General features: G+C 38.7%; 1 protein-coding gene across 1 annotated transcript in view; it reads right to left on the bottom strand.

Moving 5' to 3' along the window:
* cep170aa (centrosomal protein 170Aa) overlaps window positions 1-21,670 on the bottom strand; it is a 37,014-nt gene that overhangs the window by 10,267 nt on the left and 5,077 nt on the right. The window contains 12 exon segments of the mRNA XM_026355344.1: window positions 1,266-1,555; window positions 1,782-2,031; window positions 2,033-2,142; window positions 5,661-5,966; window positions 6,261-6,434; window positions 9,624-9,761; window positions 11,394-11,625; window positions 12,126-12,184; window positions 12,444-12,522; window positions 14,460-14,549; window positions 17,427-17,563; window positions 18,133-18,192. Coding sequence (XP_026211129.1) covers window positions 1,266-1,555; window positions 1,782-2,031; window positions 2,033-2,142; window positions 5,661-5,966; window positions 6,261-6,434; window positions 9,624-9,761; window positions 11,394-11,625; window positions 12,126-12,184; window positions 12,444-12,522; window positions 14,460-14,549; window positions 17,427-17,531 — 1,833 coding nt within the window. The 5' untranslated portion in view covers window positions 17,532-17,563; window positions 18,133-18,192.

Genomic DNA, 21,670 nt, shown 5'->3' with positions numbered 1-21,670 from the left:
TTCCTACTTTATTTACTTAAAGAAGTGGTGGTTTTCTCCTATTTTTGCCTAAGCCAATAAAGCTCATCCTGAAACTAACATTTAACCACCTACCTCTCTCAGTATACTCCTTTACCCCTTTCAGACATGTTTTGTGTAACCATTAAAGAGCACAGTGCCACAGGACAGCGGCAGTAAGAAACTAATGATGGTTTTTCTGCTTTCCTAGAGCATCTTTTAATAAAACACGGCAGTTCTTTATGGACAACTCTCTCCAGGCTATTAGAGAAGCATTAGGTTTACCAGTGGGACAGAGATTATGGAGTGGTGGTCAACCAAGGTAACAGAGAGATGGTAACTTTGTTTTAGCGACAAGACAAAGGACATGCTAAAAGTGCCAACCAGGCAGGTAATAACGAGACCTGGCTCTGGTGTGTTTGTGTGAGGTCAAATTCTTCTGTGTAGAGTTTACTGTAGAGTAGTTGTTAATGATGTTATTGTCATTTTGCTTCAGTCAGAGTGATGTGAAATTTAAGACGTATGAGTGAAAAACAAAACAATGGTTCTCCAGCAAACCTCCACCTGAACTTGCAAACTACTGTAATAAAACGGTTTTTATTTTCAAAGCACTTCTCTGTGTATGAGAAAAGGAAATTGTACTATTTTGTCATCAGAAAAAACAAAACACCTTGTTGTTACAGTAACTATCTGTAACTACAGCTGCTTTTAAGACCACTGTGTTTTACCACATCATAGCAATATTAAAGTAAATAAGAAATCAGTCAGAAATTACCATGCTAAAATCTACTTTACTTTAATTACTCTGTTTTAAACCATAATGCAACATAAACTATAAATCACAATGTGATTACATTAATTAGACTTGATAATTAAGTTAAAATCTTCAGCAGTACGTTAGTAACACAGCAATAAAAACTGTGAGAGGACTGCACGTTCATATCTGTTGTGATGAGCTCTGAAAGGAACTTGATTTGTTTCAGCATTGTGCTGAGTAGATATTACAAATTGCATATATAAACTATAAACTGGGGTTGGTGTGGCATAAATTCATAATTAAAATGTCCCCTTGGAGCACACATTAATTTTTTTGCTTCACAATTGTAGTCTATTATCCAGAGACTAATGCAAAAGAAAAATTATGGTAGAACCCCAAATGTGTCGTAACATGGACTCAACATGTTGCAGACATGACAAAGTTTTGTGATGGTTCGAAGGTAGAGGAAAGAAATCATCCTACATGGTGCAGGTAGTTGGTAATGTCCTACCTTGTCTATCATGCGCCTGGCCTCCTCTTCTTCTGGGTTCTTGTTCTCCAGTTCAATGGTGTAGGTCCCCTTGTCACTGTGGTCATCGTCTGCCTCTTTTCCAGCTGTCCCCGGAACTCTTCCCACAGCTGATGCGTCCTCACTGGGGCTGGTGGGGCTACCTGTCGCCAGCCCAGTACTGATTGAGCTTCGACCAATACTTTGATCCTCAGACCTCTGCTTGAGAAGCACACGGGCAGCTGTAGGGGCACCTACAGTCACTGTAGCTGGTATTGGAGCTGGAACCTTACCTTGTGGAAATAATACAAAGCAGAAGTAGAAATTTACTCAGAAAAACACACAGTGTGTTTGTGTGTGTAATATAAATACTTGATTTTATTTTTAATCTGCCATATAAGGCACTTTGAATTTGATGCTATCCAAATTAAAATTGAATTTAGTAGAAAAGGGTGTTCATATAAAGAGTATCATATACAACTAACAACCAATGATATTAAATAACACTTTTTTTTTTACCTGAATCTGATGCTGTAGTAGCAGAGGTGGAAATGCTGAATACTTTCGGATGCGATGGTGGCTGAGGACACAGTCCCTCCCCACCAGTGCCTCCCCCCAGTAGAGGTGCAGTCTGGGAAAATGAATATGACCGGCGCTTGCGAGGGTTTTCCTCGTCATAGAACTCGATCATGAAGGCAGTGCGGGTACCAGTAGTTCTGGTCCCACTAACTGTTATGTTTCCAACTCCTGCTCCTCCTCCTGCTCCCACAGTGGCTCTGTGCTGCTTTTAGACGCTCTTCAAGGGCATTACGGCGGTTGGAGAAACGTAGTCCCAGGCCATTCTCAGAGTCACTCTGGGTGCCATCCTCATGCTTGCTGCCTATGAGGAAAAAAAGGAAAAATATTAGATAAGTTACTAACATGGCTTTCTTGTGTTCCAATGGAAAATATTACTCTCAAAATGTACTGCAATAAAATTAATACTTGTTTAACTGAGTTATATTTACAGTAGTACTGACGACTGAGTGAGCTAAGTTTACACTATTATTGATACTCTACCTATACATACAGCTACATCAGTCAACATTTTAAAATCCATATCATAATATGTGAACAAAACAGTAACATAGCAACAGACATCAGCTGTTGTGCATACAAAAATAAACAGCATACAGTGTGCAGTCGTACAATGTGTGTGAGTGTTTGCAATCAATAATAATAGTCCCATTTAAAGTCCCATACAAACCACAGTGCAGAACCCCATCATCCTAAAAGCACATCTATTGTAGATACAGCAAGAAGAAACAAATGTCTGCTCAGCATTACAGTCAAATATAAACTTTGAGCTGTTGCCTGAATCTAATCATTCCTCTGTCAAAACAGACCACAAACACCCTGGCTTACCAATCACATTACTGCTTTTTCTACATTTTGATCAGTCTGAGTCACATCAGCATCTCCCTTTAGTGTAGTTCAATGGCAGACAGTGTGCCACACTATTCCAGACATGCCACCCACACTGTTGCTGGCCCTGCCTACTTCACTGCCAGAGGAAGACAGCAGCAAGGGGGAGGGGATGAGGAGAACATGCAGTGTGAGTGTGTGAAGGGGGAGAAAGGGCTTCAGGGTTGGAGGAGAAGGGGAGTAAAAAGAGAAAGGGAAGGCTGTGCAGGGAAGGAGGTTGTGGGATGTAGGAAAACAGGACAGTGGACAAAAAATAGATAAACTGGATTAAAATGAGGGAAACAGTCAAGCAGATAGAGGGCTTGCTTAACTAGATTCTTGCTTAGGACACAGTATAAACTACTGGACCACTAGAGCTGACACTGACACAGTTAACAAGCTAACAGCTAGCTGGGGGACAATGTCAAGTCTGAGGAAAAGCCACATCACTGTCATAGTGGCCAATCTCTCTTTGTATACGTAAAATTAGTAACAAAAAAGACAAAAGAGTCTAACCAATTTTGAAGCTTTAACAATACTAGAGACTAAGTGTGAAGTTAATTTTGTCTCTTTCTCTCTCTCTGCCTCTCCAAGTTCAGCCATTTTTATGAAGCATAATATTAAGCTGCTGGAATAGCCCTGTCACTATGGCTAAGTTGCCTAGGGCATTTGTCTGCGTCTACAGCTCACTTGTCACATTCCACCATGCTGATATTCCTTCATCTTCTCTGTCTTTCATCACAATTTAAAATTAAATAAGGCATACATTTTATGCATACAAAAAATGAAAAAGACAAAATTACAGGGAACAAGAAAGAAAGGCAGCTGTACAGTGCAGCAGCTTGAGCAGATCAGTAGATAATCAAATGGAGAAAGGCAGGTCTTTCATGCTGTGTGCCCCAGACAAAGGAGCCGTTGGCAGGGTCAGAGGAAAACAGAGATGTCTGTGAGAGTCCAGTACTCTGCCCTGCTTGCCCCGCCATGACTCACAGTGGAGCTGCTGCCTGCCTCCACCGCTGCCGGCATGCATGCACACACCACCATGCACCCGAAACAAGGCTGCGCTTACTTTATATGCATACACAGCCGCACAAACAGAAAAACAAACATTCACAGCATTGGACGGTGTGTGAGCATCTGATACAAAATTATGTAGTTCAATCCCCATATATATATATATATATATCTTATGACTTTACTACTATTGTGAGTGAACATCAAATCCACATGAAGTATTCTTTATAAAAAAATAACAACAAAAAATAACCTTGCAATAGCATTTCAGATCACACATCTGATGCTCAGATAATGCACGGATATGTCAGATGTTCCAATAATACAAACATGACAGTTCGAATTACAACAATTACAACACATAACATATAGTATAAAGATTATTAAAGGTTACTACATTACTTTTTCCTGCAAGAACAAAAAGACTCACCTGGATGCTTACAAATGAAAAGCTTTGCATCAGTTGCCTCCTCTCAATTTCCTTCTTAAACCTCTGCCTCTCACTGCCTGGTACCTCTATGACACACCCAGAGAACATCTCACACGCCTCTTCTTACACATGCTGCACTGGTTGTCTGCAGATCAGTGCTAAGCATGTCTCAAACACACAGATGCAGCAAACACAGACTCGATGGATTTCAGCGAAACAAATTTGCATGTGAGTAGCACATGCTTCACACACGCACTCAGTCAGCACTGACATGCATGTCTCACACATGCTCTTACAGCTTTCACACAAGCAGAAATAGCTGTTCACTACTAGCTCCCTATTTGTAAATGTATTTCTGTAGTCTCTCTCTCCCTGCCATCATTTACATCACTGTTACTATAACAACTATCTACCAAAAACTGCTCTCTCCTCCTTCACCGCCTCCCTTTCTGCTTTCACTGCAGTCCAGGCAACAAGCCACCCTCTCTCTCTCTCCCCTTCCTCTTGCTTTTCTTTGTTCACCTTTGCCGTTATTGCTGCAAATGCTGCTCTCAGCGTTATAGTGGGGTTCTTCCCACTGGATATGCTTTTTCACACCTCACCTGTCCACACAGCCAGCATGAATACACAATTTTCCAGCTTTGTTCCCCTGCCCTCTAACCATCCTTCAAGCATCAGTCAGCCATAGCTACAGTGATAAAGGCTGCAGTCTCTGTCAGTCATACAGTTAGAAACATAATTATCCATTAGGTGAGCCATTCTATCAGCTGGTTGACATGCATGTACTGTAGTACTAACTCCATCTAATGAATTAGGTGCCATGCCTCCCACTCTCCACACAGATCTACATTTTCATCTGCTCCTGCTGTTGGTCCCTCCCCAATACATGTCATAACATCATAAATTGGCCTCCATTTAATTAACTCATGACCAGCATGCAGTCTACCATAGTTTATCTTCAAACTTAACTCTTTACTGGCAGCACAAAACCACACACAGCCTTGCCTGGTTTGTCCAGCCCATTCTCACAAATATCTCTGGCAGCCACCTCAGCAGTTGCTAGCTTGTAGTTACAAGGAACAAAGAAACACAGAGAAGCATGCAATTTACAGTCACCAATCTCAAACCTTAGCTAAAAGATACAGAGTAGCAACAAACCCACAGCGGTACACAAATAAGATTTCAATGTCCACACTGACCAAAGAACTGACACCAAAAGCCACATCTAAGGCAGTAACTACCATGAAGTAGTATAGATGTAGAATATGTAATCATCACTGGATAATATTTCTGTAAATATCAAAAACGTGAAATTCAGTAGAGACTCATGCTAAGCCTTGTCATTACCACTGGGGGGACTAAATGTTTCTGTCTGTTAATCCCCTGACTTTGTCACCATTATCAACAATCCCTGCGCCAAACAGGGAAAATACCCAGTAAAGACACAGAATACATCAAGCACGTGTATACAACCTGCAGACAGACAAACGCTAACAGTAAACAACCTCTACCTTTCAGTCTTTTGAGATGGACTGGCACATCACTCTTGATGCTTTTGCTGTCATCCTCTGTTGACTCACTGCGCACCAGGGTGGGGTCATTATGGGCCAGCCAATCAGCCACCTTGCTCTCAGATGCCATCATAGCTGCTTGAAGTGTGCTCAGGTCTCGCCCCCCCGTGGCCCCACTACCTGCTCCGCTCTTCTTGGAGCGAGATCTGTGATGTTCTGATGCAAACTTTGACACATGATCTTTAATGGTGACTTTCCCCGGAGAGGTGTTGTCAAACTCAATGGTGAAAGAGGCGTGACCTTGAGCTGTGGAGCAGACGTTGCAGTTCTTTTACTCTGTCAGCCAGTGTCAGTGAGTGCTGCTAAGTAAAAGGCTGCTAGGTGAAGCACTTTAAAAAAACATGACATACAGATATGATTTTTTGAAGTAATTAAATATATAGTATATCAAATCAGCTGATGACTTCTGTTGATTAACATATCTTTATATATCTTTATAAAACATTTCTCACAAAGACCAACCAGATGGAACTCAGGGGAGGTGGTGGAAGTGTTTTAGTATATATTGTGAAATATAAAACAATGACATGTATACTTCACCTGTAGTGGTATGACTGTTATTGCCCTCTGTGTCCTTGGTGGGAATCTCATGGATGCCGTTATTGGTCATATGACCCTCCTTGGTAGGAATCTCAAAGTAACTGGAATCATGGGCATTTGACGTATGAAGGCCGTCCTCTTTAGCTTTCTCCCCTCGACGAGATTCTTTGCCGTCTAAGTTTGATAAAAAAAAACATGTAAAAAAGATTTTTGAAGAAGAAGAAGAAGTTTGAAGTGTGTAAATGCTTTTTAAAAAACATGAGTTCCAAGGTATATCTATATAACTAGTATATCAGTATAATTTCCATATAAAAAAGTCATAAGAATATTTAGTTCAGTTCATCCTCAGTGACCGCTTCTATCAAGATCCCACACATACACATACATTTGTTATTTTAATAACATAAAATATTTAAATACTGCAAAGTCAAGATAAAAGATGAATCTCAAGTTTCTTTATCAATAGGTGAAAGTAAGTGGTCAAACTAGGCCCCATATTAGCCACGCCCTGCTCTTTCACAAATGTGTCACATCATTTATCAGAATTACTGTCTACTTATGGGAAAGTATTAAGCCCTTTTTTAAAATAAAAAATAAAACATATCTGTAAACACCATGAAGACAGAATTACACAGTTTATGCCTCTGTCTAGACACAGGAAAACACAAATGTAAGTAAATCAGGACAAGACGTGGGTACAGTTCAACCACCTGTTTTGGTGCACACATTATACGGCGCACTTATTTTCTCATCTCTTCAAATGAACAAACACAGCCTCTGTGGGATGTGAACATGATAAACTATACTTTCACAAATTAGAAGGGCCATGTGCTTCATGTTGGGGAGCAAATGTAGCAACATTTGGCAATCAACAAAAGGAGACAAGAAACTGATTCTGGAGAATATAATCACTGAAAAATATTGAGTGATTTTGTCTTGAGTAATATCTTTTCAAAATATAACTGTGCTGCTTAAGGATGTATGAGACAAATCAGGATTTCAGGCTCAAATGTACTATTATCAGCTTTGAACTTGCCAGCATAAGCTGCTTTGCAAGTTTGGAAACATGTACAACATAATTTGGAAAGGAAGGCAAATACAAGGTATTGAGAACAAATATGTTGAATGATGCTTCAAATGGAACAACTTAATTGAAAAAAGACTTTTCTAAAACAGTGTACCGCTCACATTTTTTACCATCCATACCAACAAAGTTCTAAAATGGCCATGTAAAACACATTACAAACCATATTTTATTGCCCCTGCTCCTTCCTTAGAAGTATTTTTAACCAACTAAACTTCCTGTATCTCACATATGTAATAAGTGTGAATAAGTGTGAATAGTGTCAGAGCTTCCATTGATGTCACCATACTGTAAGTCACATAGTTTATCTGGGAAGCACATGTTCATTTCTCTGAAGAGTTTCATAAATGATGTTACTGTCAATTGTGTAAAGGCGATGAGGATCAAAGTAATGCTGAATGTACTACATACATTTTAGTTTTAGCTTATGATAAGCATAAGAAGCTTAGGTTTTATAGATTAAGAGTATATTACATATAAAGACTACATTAATGAAAACATTAATAAGACCCAGAAATATATGGGCATTAAAATACAAAATACACTATACAAACGTGACTTACCAAAGTAGACTTGCCAAACTTAAAATCAATCTATTTATTACAAATAAAAATTAGAAGTAAATATATCTGTATGTATAGTTCTTAAATGATGAGGCAATAAAGAGACTGAAAGGTATGTGGATGTCACACTAACACAAAGCTGATTCAGCCAAAGAATATGGAATTGAAGCAATACTTACTGGACAATTACAGAATGGTTAGCTAACAATCTCAGCAGTGTAGAGTGAGAGAGTTGTCTGTTCCAGCTTTGTGCATATGAGTGTGTGAGTTGGGAGGAATGGGGGAGCTAGTGCAATGGCGTAACCCAATCAGCTTGAGTGACAATACACAAGAAGGGGGGTAGGAGACAGCCTATTCACTCGGAAGAAGAAAAGGCCACGCATTAAACTTAACTGACACACACACACACACACATGCAACAAAAGCACACACACACACACACACACACACACACACACACACACACACACACACACACACACACACACACACACACACACACAAATAGAATCGCTTCCTGCTGTAAATTCTGTTTCACTTCCCCTTCACTCATATATCTGATGCACTGTGCAACATATACAGGGGTATGCTGCTTCAAAAAACAAACAATATCACAACATCCACTCAGCTTTCAGTCTCAGCTTCAGTGCTCAAAGAGGCTAAAATGCCTTCCACTCACCTGCTTCCATGACTGAAGTAGCTATACCCATTCCCTTGATTTTTTGGAGAGCTTTCAGAATTTCCAATAACCTCACTTGCACAGATTTATTCTAAAATTTAAGCACAATGACTCTTTTCCAATCTCACTCTAGCAGGAACATTCTGAACCAAAATCCACTGTAAATCTGCATGGTATAAGATATTGTTAAGCTATTGTTAAAACACCAGATACACAAAGTACTCCTTTATAGGCTGTAAAGACAGTGCCAGACAATCCATCCAGATGTGGCGAGAGATTTGAGGATTCTTCAGTCTGCTTCAGTGTTTATGTATGATTAACCTCCCCCCACTCATTTTGACTACACTGGTCCATACTAAACCAGCCTGGCACAGACTGATTTTTCACAGCTGAGCTGTTTTACTATTGGTGTAGCCTCTAATCCTGTTACTCTGACAATCCACCACCAGTTAACAGGATCCTCCAAGTCCAACAGTCACTATACACAAGCATATTGCAGGCAAATGGGCACACATACCCTGGAAAAAAGCCTTTGTATGGACCTGAATATACACTGTTACACATCCAAACACAAAATCTGGCAGGTCATTGCCCCTTGAAAACAACCAGAGTGAATAAAGTGAGCTAGAGATCATTAAGACTATTTCACTACTAGGATAACATCATCTGCACTGCAGGATTCCACTTCATATTGCATTTCATCTAAGTTATTATATAACACCCCATTGTACAAAGCAATATATACCTACTGCATAAAGTTTTTCCTTTTTTCTTTTTGCTGAAAATACATAAACAAGAAATGCCACAATCATCAACACAAACTACAGCACAGACACTGGGTATGTTAAAGGTGTATTTCTACTCATTCATCACACACTGCATGTCTAATAACCTAAAGGCTTCTGTATCACAGAGTCTGATATAAGCCAAAGATTCTCTTAAAAATGCCTCTAATTTTCTGAACTGCATTAAATATATGTAATGAGGAGATGACTGTGTCATGGTAGTTAGGAGTTTAAAATTTGAATACTACTTACCTGAAAGTGAGCTGTCATGTTTTTTTGTGGATGACTTGGTTTCCTGTTTAAAGGAGTTCTCATCATCTGCATCCCCATCCCCCCACCAAGAAGGCTGTCCATACAGAGGGGTCCCACGAGGAAGTGCTGTAACATCCCCTGAGACAAATGCAAACATGCAGACAGTTAACAAAGCCTTGCAGAAAGTGAAGATTTGATTGTAGTTTAACTGCTACTTCTCATATTTGAGATGTTTATTATTGTATGTGCTTTACATACTCGTGCTGTCAACATTAACCCTTTATTGTGTGATGTAGCCACAAAGTGAATCCAGCTAAGCTTTGTGTATGTGTGTGTTTGTGCATTAATTCCCCTCTAGTCAGGTCTTGTGCCACTGACCTATTTTAGCCAGAAGGCTGGGCACACACTTGTATACACTCTATTATGCTCTCTTTCTTAAACAAATTAATCTTAAATTGATGATGGTGAATACAGGGACTTTCCGTTTGTGTAACCGTCAGAATGAAAGCTAATAGAAAATATGTATCCTGTGGTAACTTCCTTTTTTTGGACAGCACAATAAAAAGGTGACAGGAAACATGTAGTGTGTGGGATGAAATGCAACAAAAGTCTCCAGCTGGATTTTAAGAAGCGTCACAGTGTCTTAGTCCACCATCCCAGAGGAAGCCACATCTTTGTGTTCACTTCTCTCTGCTTCATCCTCTTCCGTTACCTTCTTCACTTTAAAAACCCTTTATCCTGACATATGTAAATTTAATCACATTATAACCAGATAATTACAGACACTCTGTGCAAAATTGTGCACAGCAAGCAGAGGCCATCTATATAAAATCTACTGAATGTAGGTTTACTATAGGGTATAATATCTGGGTGAGGCATGCATTTACAGTAGTAACACTGCAGGACTGCATCCTCAGAACCACAGAGGGGGTGTAATTAAAGGGGTGCAAGGCAGATGGGTCTACATACAACACCACTTGTACATTTCCTTGCTTTTGGTCCAAATGTGCAAATGTACTGTAGATGCGTGCGTGTGAATCTTACTGTAAGAACAGTAGTTCTGGCATATGGGTTTGCATTATGCCAACACTCTGACCCTGTTACTGCTTAATCTGTGCAATAACACAAACCCCATGTGACCTTGTTTTAACATCTGGAGATTAACCAGGACCCCTGCTAGCACACTAGCCTGGTGAGTGATGTCAGTTATTAGACACAACCTCAGATCCAAATCACATTTATGATATAGCAGAGTGGCTGCCAGTATGGTGCCGGTTAAAACCCTGTCCTTCATGTCATGTCCACCCCCTACTGGCCTGAGATAAAACCCCATCACACTTTAATGCACAAGATTCTGTGCAAAAAGTTGTGTTAGAGGAAAATCCACAGAATACTACGGACAGTTTACAAGTACATCTGTAATTTTGTGTGCTGACAAGCTTCACTATATGCATGCAGAGGAGCACTTGGGTTGTACAAAGTAACCATAAATGCATACTGTGACATTTCAGTACTTATCAGTACTTATAGGTATTAGTACATTGTTCGAAATACACTTTTATATAGGTTAATGTAAATGAACAATATGTAATATCTCCTACTACTACTGTCATTTCTGGCATTAGCACAACATTTGACTTTAGAGTATTGTTTAGTGTATATAGAGTATAATGTAGTTAAATAAGTGGACTCATTAATTAAAGATAAAAAAATAAAGAGCAGGTTCATATTTGTCATTATGCCTAATTTTTCCTTTCGTCTTTCTCTCACCTCCTATCCTCTCCTCTGCTTTATGAGAGTCCACAGGTTTAGTTGGCGGCTCTTTGGAGGAAGTTATCCCATCTGCTGTTCTGTTTTCCCCTGGCCTTGGGGTGCTGCCACTTGGAGACTTCAGTGTTTTTGTTGGGGTTTTTGAGGGAGATTTGCTTGTGGTTGTGGCAATAGTGGTTTCGCCATTGGATGGCTTCTTGCTGAGCTGGAGGCCACTGGTGAACTTTTCATGCTAGAGGTAAATGAAGAAATGAAAAATAGCATAATAGCATATCATGACTGTGCATATTGGTAAATGTTGATACTTGAAATAGGGGTGTAATGATACACTTTGCTCACAAAATGAGACAATAGACAATATTGGGTTTATGAGAACAAGACAAAACACATTTTAAGAAATATTCAATAATGAAATATATGACTGGATAAATAGTCTGAAAATGCAAAACAATGCAGGGGTATTCTGAAATGTTTTAAACTGTCTTGTAAAGAAGAAAAGGCACTTTAGTCCTAGTTTCACAGTATGAATTATCATGTGCAGTGAAAGACAGAACAACATGCACACACTAAAAAGGGTTTTGCTACAAACTCAAGTTACTGGATTCTCTCCTGCATGATTTCACATAGTTCTTCTCAGACATTATAACATAAACTTTGCAGACTGGTGCATAAACCTTGCATGAATCTGTAACTTTGAACTTAAAACATTGTGTGAGGCACAATGGGCCTTACCTTCAGAGCTTCCTCAGGCACAGTGAGCTCTGCTTTCACCACCGTGAACAGGTTGGTATGTAAAACAGAAATGTTAAGGAAATACTGGCCACGTTAGCATAATAATAATAAATATATATATATATAACTGTATAATAATAGTAATTGCATTAAACAATTAAACAATTTATTAAAAATAAATAAATTCTACTGTTTTTAATATAGAACACAGTAGGTAAATGGCATCTTATGAAGAATTTAAATAATTCTAATAAAAAAAAATATATATAGAATTTGGTCAATGTTTGGCATAAAAAAGGCAGAAAAGTGAAAGGATATCATATCCAAACCTCAGCTTGTCCTCCAATTTCAGAGTGATGTACATTTGCTCCTGGATGCGGACATCGTTTACAAATGTCTGCAGGGGGAAGGAAAAGGCGAGACAAAACTAAAGCAATGATAAGACATTGACATATAATTAACACAACTTTAAATGAAGCTATTGTGTGTATGGCAAACGTTAAAATATCTATTCTGTGGGTATGGCTGAATTTACCCTCCTGTTCAACCATTCACTACTGCTTTTTAAGTATACACGCTATTGTTCAAACCACAGTAAGCCAAGCAGTAAATTAACATGTTGGATGTGCAGGGTAATTAATCATCATCATTTTGTGTTCACGTATTTCCCTCATCTATAAAATGTAAAGCATTGCATTGTGGAACCTTTTGTTTCAATGTGAATTTTATGATGGCACTGCACAGTGGAGATATTTACATATTTACATACTCAGAATTGAGACCAAATAAAATGTGGATAGTAAATAGGGAGTGATTTTGAAACAAGCCTGGAAGTATTCATGTAAACAAAAAAACTGAAGGAAGATGACACCAAAAACAATCAAAGTGGCTCACTCACCATAGTGTAAATTTGCAGCCAGCAATTATATTCAATGCTGGTTAATCTATTAATTATTATTTTAGTTAATGCATGGTTCTATAAAAACATATAAAATAGTGAAAACGGCCACAGCTATTTTCATTGTGCTTGTGTTGTCCAGAACACTCCTTAAATCTCTATTCTCTATTCACACATACTTTTACAAAGAAAAGCAGCAAATTCTTACATTTGAGAAAGTGGAAGAAAAGTATGTTTGGTATTTTTGCTTGAGAACGATTAAAACTGAATTGTTTCAGTAAAATTGTTGCTGATTAATTTTATGGCTTCAATTAAAGTGGAAATACCAGCTCTTGCCAAGATGTTAGACAACTTTTTCTTGTTTCAGAATCCTGGAATCTCTAAACACAGACAACAGGCCTGACCATGAAAAAACACTCCTTTCCTTTTGACTGTTTTTGTATGATCTCTTTCTTTTTCCTACGCCCCTCTTTCACCCCTCCTTCTACTATGTAAGGCTGAGATAGATCAGGTTTCATTGAACTGCAAATGAAATTCTTCCTAGCACTGCTGTTGTAATAAAACATTCCTGTCTTCTCTCTAGTGAGATGAAATCATGATAGATTAACAACACAGCAATGAAAAGTCTCCAGTTACAAGCAATTACAGCTTTTTACACTTTACGTCTCTACAAATCCACTGACTCAGCAGAAAAAAACTTCCTCTGAATCCAGTTAAAAAAGCTACATTTTTATGACAAAGCAGGAAGTTACTCTGACTCTGGCTTCCTGTTTAAGGGCTGAAGAGGATGTGAGGGATATACTGAATATGTGACCAATCTGGTGGGTTGTGACTGAGTACTAATCACTACATATGACTGAAGCAATGTGGCAACTGAAAACAAGTTTTACGTCGCTATAAACACATTGTGTTTCACATTTGTGACTCTTGAATGGATTCTTTCCTGCCAAGGTTTTACTGATGTAAATCTATTAGGGCATCAAGGCCTCGGGTCTCAAGGCTTTGTTTTGAGATGTAGGCAGAGTGGCCCTTTGCCCTCAAAGAGTGATTTGCATAATTAGATATGGATTCAGACTGACCTCAGCCTAAAATAGAAATTTTCAGTGACACAGACATTGATCAGTTTATCGTCTGATTGACTGGCAAAACAGGTTGACCTCTTACCCTCCACAACCTCATGTCTCTTTCATTTGCCTTGCACGTCTTTGTTATTATCCTTTGTATCTCTCTTCCTCTATCTTTACAGTTTCAATCTCCCTCGAAACATTGTTTTCCCACCTTGAGTTGGTTAAATGTATTCTCTTATCTCTTGCCATCTCTGGTCCATCATGTGACCCTCTCCTCTCCTGTACTATTTCTGTCTTGTCCTTGTTGTCTCTTGTCCTTTTACTACTTGTCTTACCTCTCTCTCTGCATATTTCCATATATGTACTCACCCCATTCAGGCTGCCCAGGTCCTTGACCTTGTGTTTGTCAGTTCCAGCCTCATAGTTGATTACTGCATGCTGCTTATCCACGCTGCGGGACTTCAAACAAAAACATACCAAACTGTTACAATACTGAACTTAACTGAGATCTCATCATGAAGATCAGATGTGGTTCGCCCAGGTTTCTTAACAGACAAAGAGAAAACACTGTTATACTCTTCACCAGTGACCAAGCTGTATGGGCACCTGTGCTGCATCAAGGTTATAGAGGTCAGTCTGACAGACAAGCAGACACACACACACACACACACACACACACACACACACACACACACACACACACACACACACACACACACACACACACACACACACACACACACACACACACACACACACACACACACACACACACACACAGAACGGCAAATGTCCTCTTAAACACAGGAGCTGTGTTTGACTAGAGCAAAATTTTTGGAGCTATGAGCGTCCAATGTCAGGAATGCAGCCTTTTTAGTAAGCCTCAATGTAACTATGTATGATATCTGCTATGATATCAACTTAGAGCATTTTGGCAAGCCTATGATTTTCCAGATATCCAGATTTATGTATTGACATTGAAAAATGAGGAGCTTCCAAATGTCTATTAGAACATTCTTCAAATACACACATACATAAATAAAACACAACAAACTAAATAACACGTCCATGAATTTTTTTTGCTTGTTTTAGCTGATAAGTCTGCTGCACCTAGCTGCTTGTCTGATATTATTTTTCTAACGTAAGGGAATGTAAAACATTTCTTAGCAATCTCATCTCATCATTTGGAATTTTCAGATTTCTATTTTTTCAATTGATGACTTTGAGAAGTGAGAGTCAGAATCCATCTATAAAGTGAAAACAAATAATTTATGATATATTGGAAAACTCTGCCAAGGAAGAGGCAATGCAGCAAGGCATGTATTAGGTTATCAAGACAAAAAGAAATAAACAACAACACAGACACGGCACACACCACAGAGAATGTCTTTCTGACAGAAACTTCCCAACAGCCTCACTGACTTTTTTTTTAATCCAGCTTGTATTTTAGTTGCCCAATGGAAAAAAAAAAAACATGATTCAGGCTGACATCATGGAGACTGTGTTGTGTCCACTATGTTGCTTCCCTTTTCCAATAAATACAGTGAGATTGTGAACAGTTTGTGGATAGCAGAACTGTGTGTGTTGTATTTGGTGCATGACAGAAGCAGCCCTTAACGTTTAGCCATGTGATGAGGCCTTAGCTCATTAAAGCAGTCACATGAAGGCCAACTTTCAGCAGCTAAACAAAGTGTTATACAAAATACACTCATACACAAAGCCAAAAAAACCGTTAGTTTGGAATATCCCCCCTATCTTTCTATCATTCCAAAGATGCCACAAGGAGAGGAATACAAACAACACAGTCACATGCAGGAGCAGTTGTCTCAGGTCATCAGAGACATACTGCATTAGAGAGAAGTGTTAAACAGTTCTCTTACAATGCTACATGCTTCAGAATGTGACCCTTTTTACTGCTCTCTTGTAGTCTCATCAAAGGACAGGACTGTGAGAGGATTTATGTCAGCTGGGAAAATAAGTTTTATAATAACTAAGCAGACTAAAAGGGCAACATGCTCAACTTTTGACACTGTTCCACTTCCTATAACATGTATTCATTCATATTAAGTGGTGCTCTCCAGTTAAAGCTGAAAGTTCATTCTGGAACCTAGAAACAGGATTAATAAAAAACAACAACAACAACAACAACAAAAAACCTACTGTCTTGATATGTTTTTCATGTCATCAACTGTAGACTTGGTCATGCACCTAAACTATGAGAAATATGCACATACAAATGAGGATCCCTAAACTAATAATTCATCATTTTTAGATGAATTAATTTAAGTTATCTCTTTTTCCACGGGAGCTACAAATCAAAATGTTTTGTGTTGAAACTAGTATCAATGACAACAGATTCTAGTACAAGTGATATAAGTATGTAAAATGATAAAGCTAGTTTGTACTATACTGGCTATTATTACAGTTTAGGAGCTTACAGTTTCCAAGCAGAACATAAAGTAAAAGAAAAGAAAAGAAAAGAAAAGAAAAGAAAAGGTGCTTTTGGATTTAAAAAGCGGAACTTTCAGTGGTCATAAAGTACTTCTCATTTTGAAATAAATTTTTGCTTTCATACTACTGTTTATGCTTTCTGTTTCAACCCATAAATCCAATTAGTGGATTAAATGACATATCTCTGTTTAGAGTTTAGATGTGATGCTCCAAGGAGCAATCTCAACAATGGAGCTAAATGGTGCCTAAAAGCAATTGCACATGACTTGGTCTAGCTAACGATGATTCTATTATTAAAAGGGTCCAACTATTTTGCTGCCAAGTGATGTCCAGAAAGCAGAAACATAGAAAGAATTCTAAATGAATATCATAGAGAGACCAGTCTGAAATAAAAAGTGAAGCTAATTCCTACAAACACAGTAGTAACAGACTCCTGAATGTGTTGATGGTTTGACTATTGGGCATGCACCGTTAGACAAAAACATAACAGAGAGTAGTGCCACCATGAATGCACACTTTACCCATGAAAACTAACTTAGTCAGATAAGATCTAACTCAAGAGGTATCTGCCCCACTTTCTATTAATAGTGTGGTGACCAGAGGTACACAGGAGGATACACACAGAGTCTCTGGGTATATGCACAGCTAAACACTTAGACATATAAACATGTCCTGCTACTGCAAGAGCAACAGCATTAGGACTCATTTGTAGTTTCCTCAGACAGATTATAAAATTGATCCATCAGCAGCTTGTTTGAGTGATTGAGAGGAACCCCTAAGCATGTGTTAGGATATCCAGTTATCATACAGTCTAAACACAATTTTTTCTTTGATCAATAAGATAAACATGGCTACAGAAAAAAATTGTGTGTTAAGTGTTCTCACCTGTAGCATGAGCTCACAGTCATCCCGGCCGACAAAGATCATTTCCCGGGGCAGTCGGTGGCGAGTACCCCCGCTGCTCACTAGAAACCAGGAGGTCACACTCATCTCTGCAACCTGCTGCTCCCTCTAATATACACCTAGAGGGACAAAGGCCAATGAGGAGTTGTTCAACTAATCTGTAATACAATAAACTGAGATGATATTTAGCTGCAGCAGAACCCACACCTGAAAAAGCCTAAAATGTTTACATTAAAAGAAAATGAAAGAAACTGTTACTCTAGCACATTTGAGCTCATATCATAACTCTTAAAACAGATGTTAAAATGAATCCCCTTGACAAAATTACAATTCTAAAATAGTTAGAAATTAACAGTTCATAACCAACAGCAAGATAACTTTTTCACTGCTCTTTAAAAATAGTCTAATTTCAATTAATCTAATTCAACTTAGATGTTTTAATTTTCTTTTCACTGTGGCATTAACTGAGATCAACATACCAGAGTTTTACATGTCAGTTTGCCACAGTGTGTGACTGTATCAATTAAATGTTTTTGTAAGTGCAACATGCCTCATCACATTGTGGGCTAGCTTGATATTTGAATATATACAAAAAGATGTCTGTATTCTTCTTTAACTGAAAGATAGTGGGACGGTAATGCAAATTAGTAAGTCACGTTTTTTAAATATTGTGACTTTTACTACATACCTCTGGTCCAGGTCGCTCACTGCTGATAGACCACTGACAGTACAGCACAACTAGGCCATCCTGAAAGAAAAGTAGGAAGATTAAGCTTTTAGGGTTTTTTGTTCATTTATTCTCACAGAAACAGGAAACAGCAACAGTTGTATTGGTATACAATAATCAGACACATACTGAATAAAGACACTCTATCTTGCCTCATTTTGTTTTGTTGGTGGAGGGTGGTTGTTGATTGGGTGGTATTGCAATATAATGTGTTACTGTCTATGCCTGAAAATGAACACTAAGCCAACCAGTAAGATACATCCTCTCTTTCTCTCTGTCTGCCTTGATCATTGCCAGATGTTAGAGGAGGAAGTGATGTAGGAATGTTGGCTGGCCTACCCAACAGGACATTTATTTTCCCTCGCTCCTCCCCTCGCTCTCCTTCAGATGAGCTAGAAAGGAGGTCAAAGCAAGCCACTCTGACTTTCTAACCGTCCAGGCCTGAATAAACAACATTAAGCAGACTTAACGGATAGGCATGTTATCTGAATGGCTGTTAGAGGTTTGATTATTGGTGGGATTGATGATGCCTGGCGGGTTTTCATTAAATTTAGCAGCCGTAAATACATTTTCACAACTGGATATTTCACACTGTAAAAAAATCACAACAACATAACAGTAAAGTCTGCTATCCCTGTTAGGAAATCCAATTTAAATTATTGGTGATTTGATTTCACATTAATATGTAAGTTTCTAGTGAGGTTTAGACAGTTTTAATACTGTTTAAAATTATAAATATTGGATTTCCAAGAGAAGCGTTTCACAGTCATTTCAAGTGGCACTAAAATAACAGAAGCCCTGGTGTGTGTAGAAATGTCAAGAAAAGCCCATCAGAGGGGGAATTAAAGATTATTGAGCTGAGCTCTTGCTCACTTGACCTCATAAGAACCTAGTATACCAACTCAATAATCCCTTGGGTAAATTTTAATCAACTGCACACCTCTGACAGTGCCATCCACAGCGCTGTGGTGGAACATGACAGTCCCAACAGCTGTCCTTGAAGTGAAATGTGAAGCTTTTTATCCCAGTGACCAGAATATCCAACAATTCTATATGATGTGTGAAAGAGTGAAAGATTTATCAAGGAATTTTAGACTTTATGTATTTAGTGAGGGGTCACAAGAAATATGTGAACTAAGAGAAAAGGGAGGATTTGCATCAAACGCCAGTGGCAAGATTGGATGTGCCTAGAATGGACCAAATGAATGTTTGTTTTTCTCATAAATTTTAAAATACATTTTTAGAATCATCAGCATTAGAGAGCTTGCTGTCTCAACCTCACACCCACTGCAGAAAGCAAGGTTAACGAGAATGCGGTTGAGGAGTCTGGATGTGATGCATGCCAGCTTGTGTGGTGACTTTAAACAGCCTTCTCACTATCACACATGAAAGACATGGCATAGCTGGAGGAATGCAGTGGTATGGCCGATGAAGAAGACACAGCTGGAAAGCATGCTGCACACATGCTGCTTACAGTCCTAATTTTAAGCAGCCAGTTTAACAAAAATTACAAAACATATATTAACATATAATTAATATTCAGAGTACTTTCTCAAGTAGGTTTCACATGTAATAAAGAAAAACATCCTGAATACTGGTAATAGACATTTTTAATGTTTAGATACTGACAACAAAATACCTAGAGGCTAATAAGGAGGAAAAGTGACCTCATGTTTTGGCAAGAACTCCCCAACCCACAAACAAGCATACTATCTTTCACACACAAATACACATAGGCATACAAAGAATTGAGAGGTGAAAGGACAGCATTATTCCAAAATGACTATGAATTCTTTGTATGGAAGAGATGGCAGTGGAGAGTCAGGAAGCATGCTCTAAACTTCCTGTGGAGAACAGTCATCTTTGAATCCACAAAAAGTGTGTAGCTTATGTTGATTTCCAGACTGTCTGACATGAATGAGAAACCATGTGTCAGCGACAGTAAGGCTCATTCAGAGCTTAAACAGAATCACACTGACATGAGAAAGCTCATCCTAAACACTAACGGGGCAGATTCAAAGCAAATGAGGATAAACATTGTTATTATTATCCATTATATAATGAGATATTCTCAAAAATGAGAAGAGTGATTATAAGGCATTGTTGGATAATCAGATTTAGTATCTGTGACTGATCGCCCCTACAGCTGTTTCTATTATCTGTGTAAATGTTATACAAGCTGTTTAATGTCCATTCAACAATTCAAATCTCTTCCCTGCACTTTCAACCAGCCAATCACAGACATAGACAAAAGAGGGACAGGAAGCGAGCATTAATTTATTTACGATCATCGCTTCATCTCTTGCAGCACATGGTTGCTGCACTCCATGTAGCATCTGGTTCCAGTGTGTATCCCAGGATGATGAAACAGCTGGGTAACCGTCAGCACTACTCATCTGCGTTTTCTCTCTAACCTCCCAGACTGTCATATCACCACAGTGACCCTGATAGCTGACTCACACCACATCACACACCCTGACAGCTGCTGTGTGTAGCCTCTACACACACATTTGCACAAACACCCGCATAATAAAAGTGAGACAGACAGTAGGAGAAAGACTTGCATACACAGACGACTCATATTCTCTTCACACACATTTCCACATGATCTTATGATGAGAGTCAAACTTAGCCCTAGTAAGGGTGTGGTTGTCTGACTAGACTGGCTTAATCTAAAGTGTACTACAGCCACTAAGGATGCTAATTCTAGTAAACCCTAAGCAAAAAAGGAGCTTAACATTTCCTACTGAATGAGCAGTACCTTCATACAGAAGTAAGAAAAGAATCACATTCTCATTTCACTCTATCATATTTTGCCAGTAAAAGGCCGACATAGAATAATAGCGTGTAGGTATTCACTGTTCTGAATACAATGAATGATCGGTCTTTCCTAGCCGAAATCCTCTGGCAGACAGGAAGTGATGTACCTAATGTTTACAACAGCAGCAAGAGCTGATTGTTCTGACATAAATAGCACTGAGTAGTTACAGTAGCTTCAGCAGCCATAGTCCCGATGGCTAAACAGACAAAGAAGAGAGCAGTAACTGTATGAAATTCTACATCTATGATGAAAATACGATGAGATATCATTAGTACTCATTTCAAGTGATTCCTTGGAAGTGTAGCACAAAACATCCATGCCATATAAACTGTGGCTCTGCAACAATGAAAAAGAAGCAAATAAGAGGTATGTGGTGCTGATCAGCACCTTGAGGCACAAGTAACGCCAATGAAAGGAAAGTTCACTGAAGGACAAATAGAAACGCAGCATTGAAAAACATCACTGAAAACAATGATGTAAGGTCAGGCAGGACCTTCAATCAAAGTCAATAAGTGATAGACAAAGGAGGCTGTATCTCACAAGCCTACAGATGCTTATGGAGCATAGAAGTCTACAGACCCTGGGGGTGTAAAGAAAAAAAACAGGCAACCGATTCAAGATAAGACCAAGTAACCTCTGGACATACAAACAAATGGACAGACAGACAGACAAAGGCTT

This window comes from Anabas testudineus, chromosome 15, assembly GCF_900324465.2.
Source record: "Anabas testudineus chromosome 15, fAnaTes1.2, whole genome shotgun sequence".
Lineage (NCBI taxonomy): Eukaryota > Metazoa > Chordata > Actinopteri > Anabantiformes > Anabantidae > Anabas > Anabas testudineus.
This window is presented reverse-complemented; position numbering and strand designations above follow the sequence as displayed.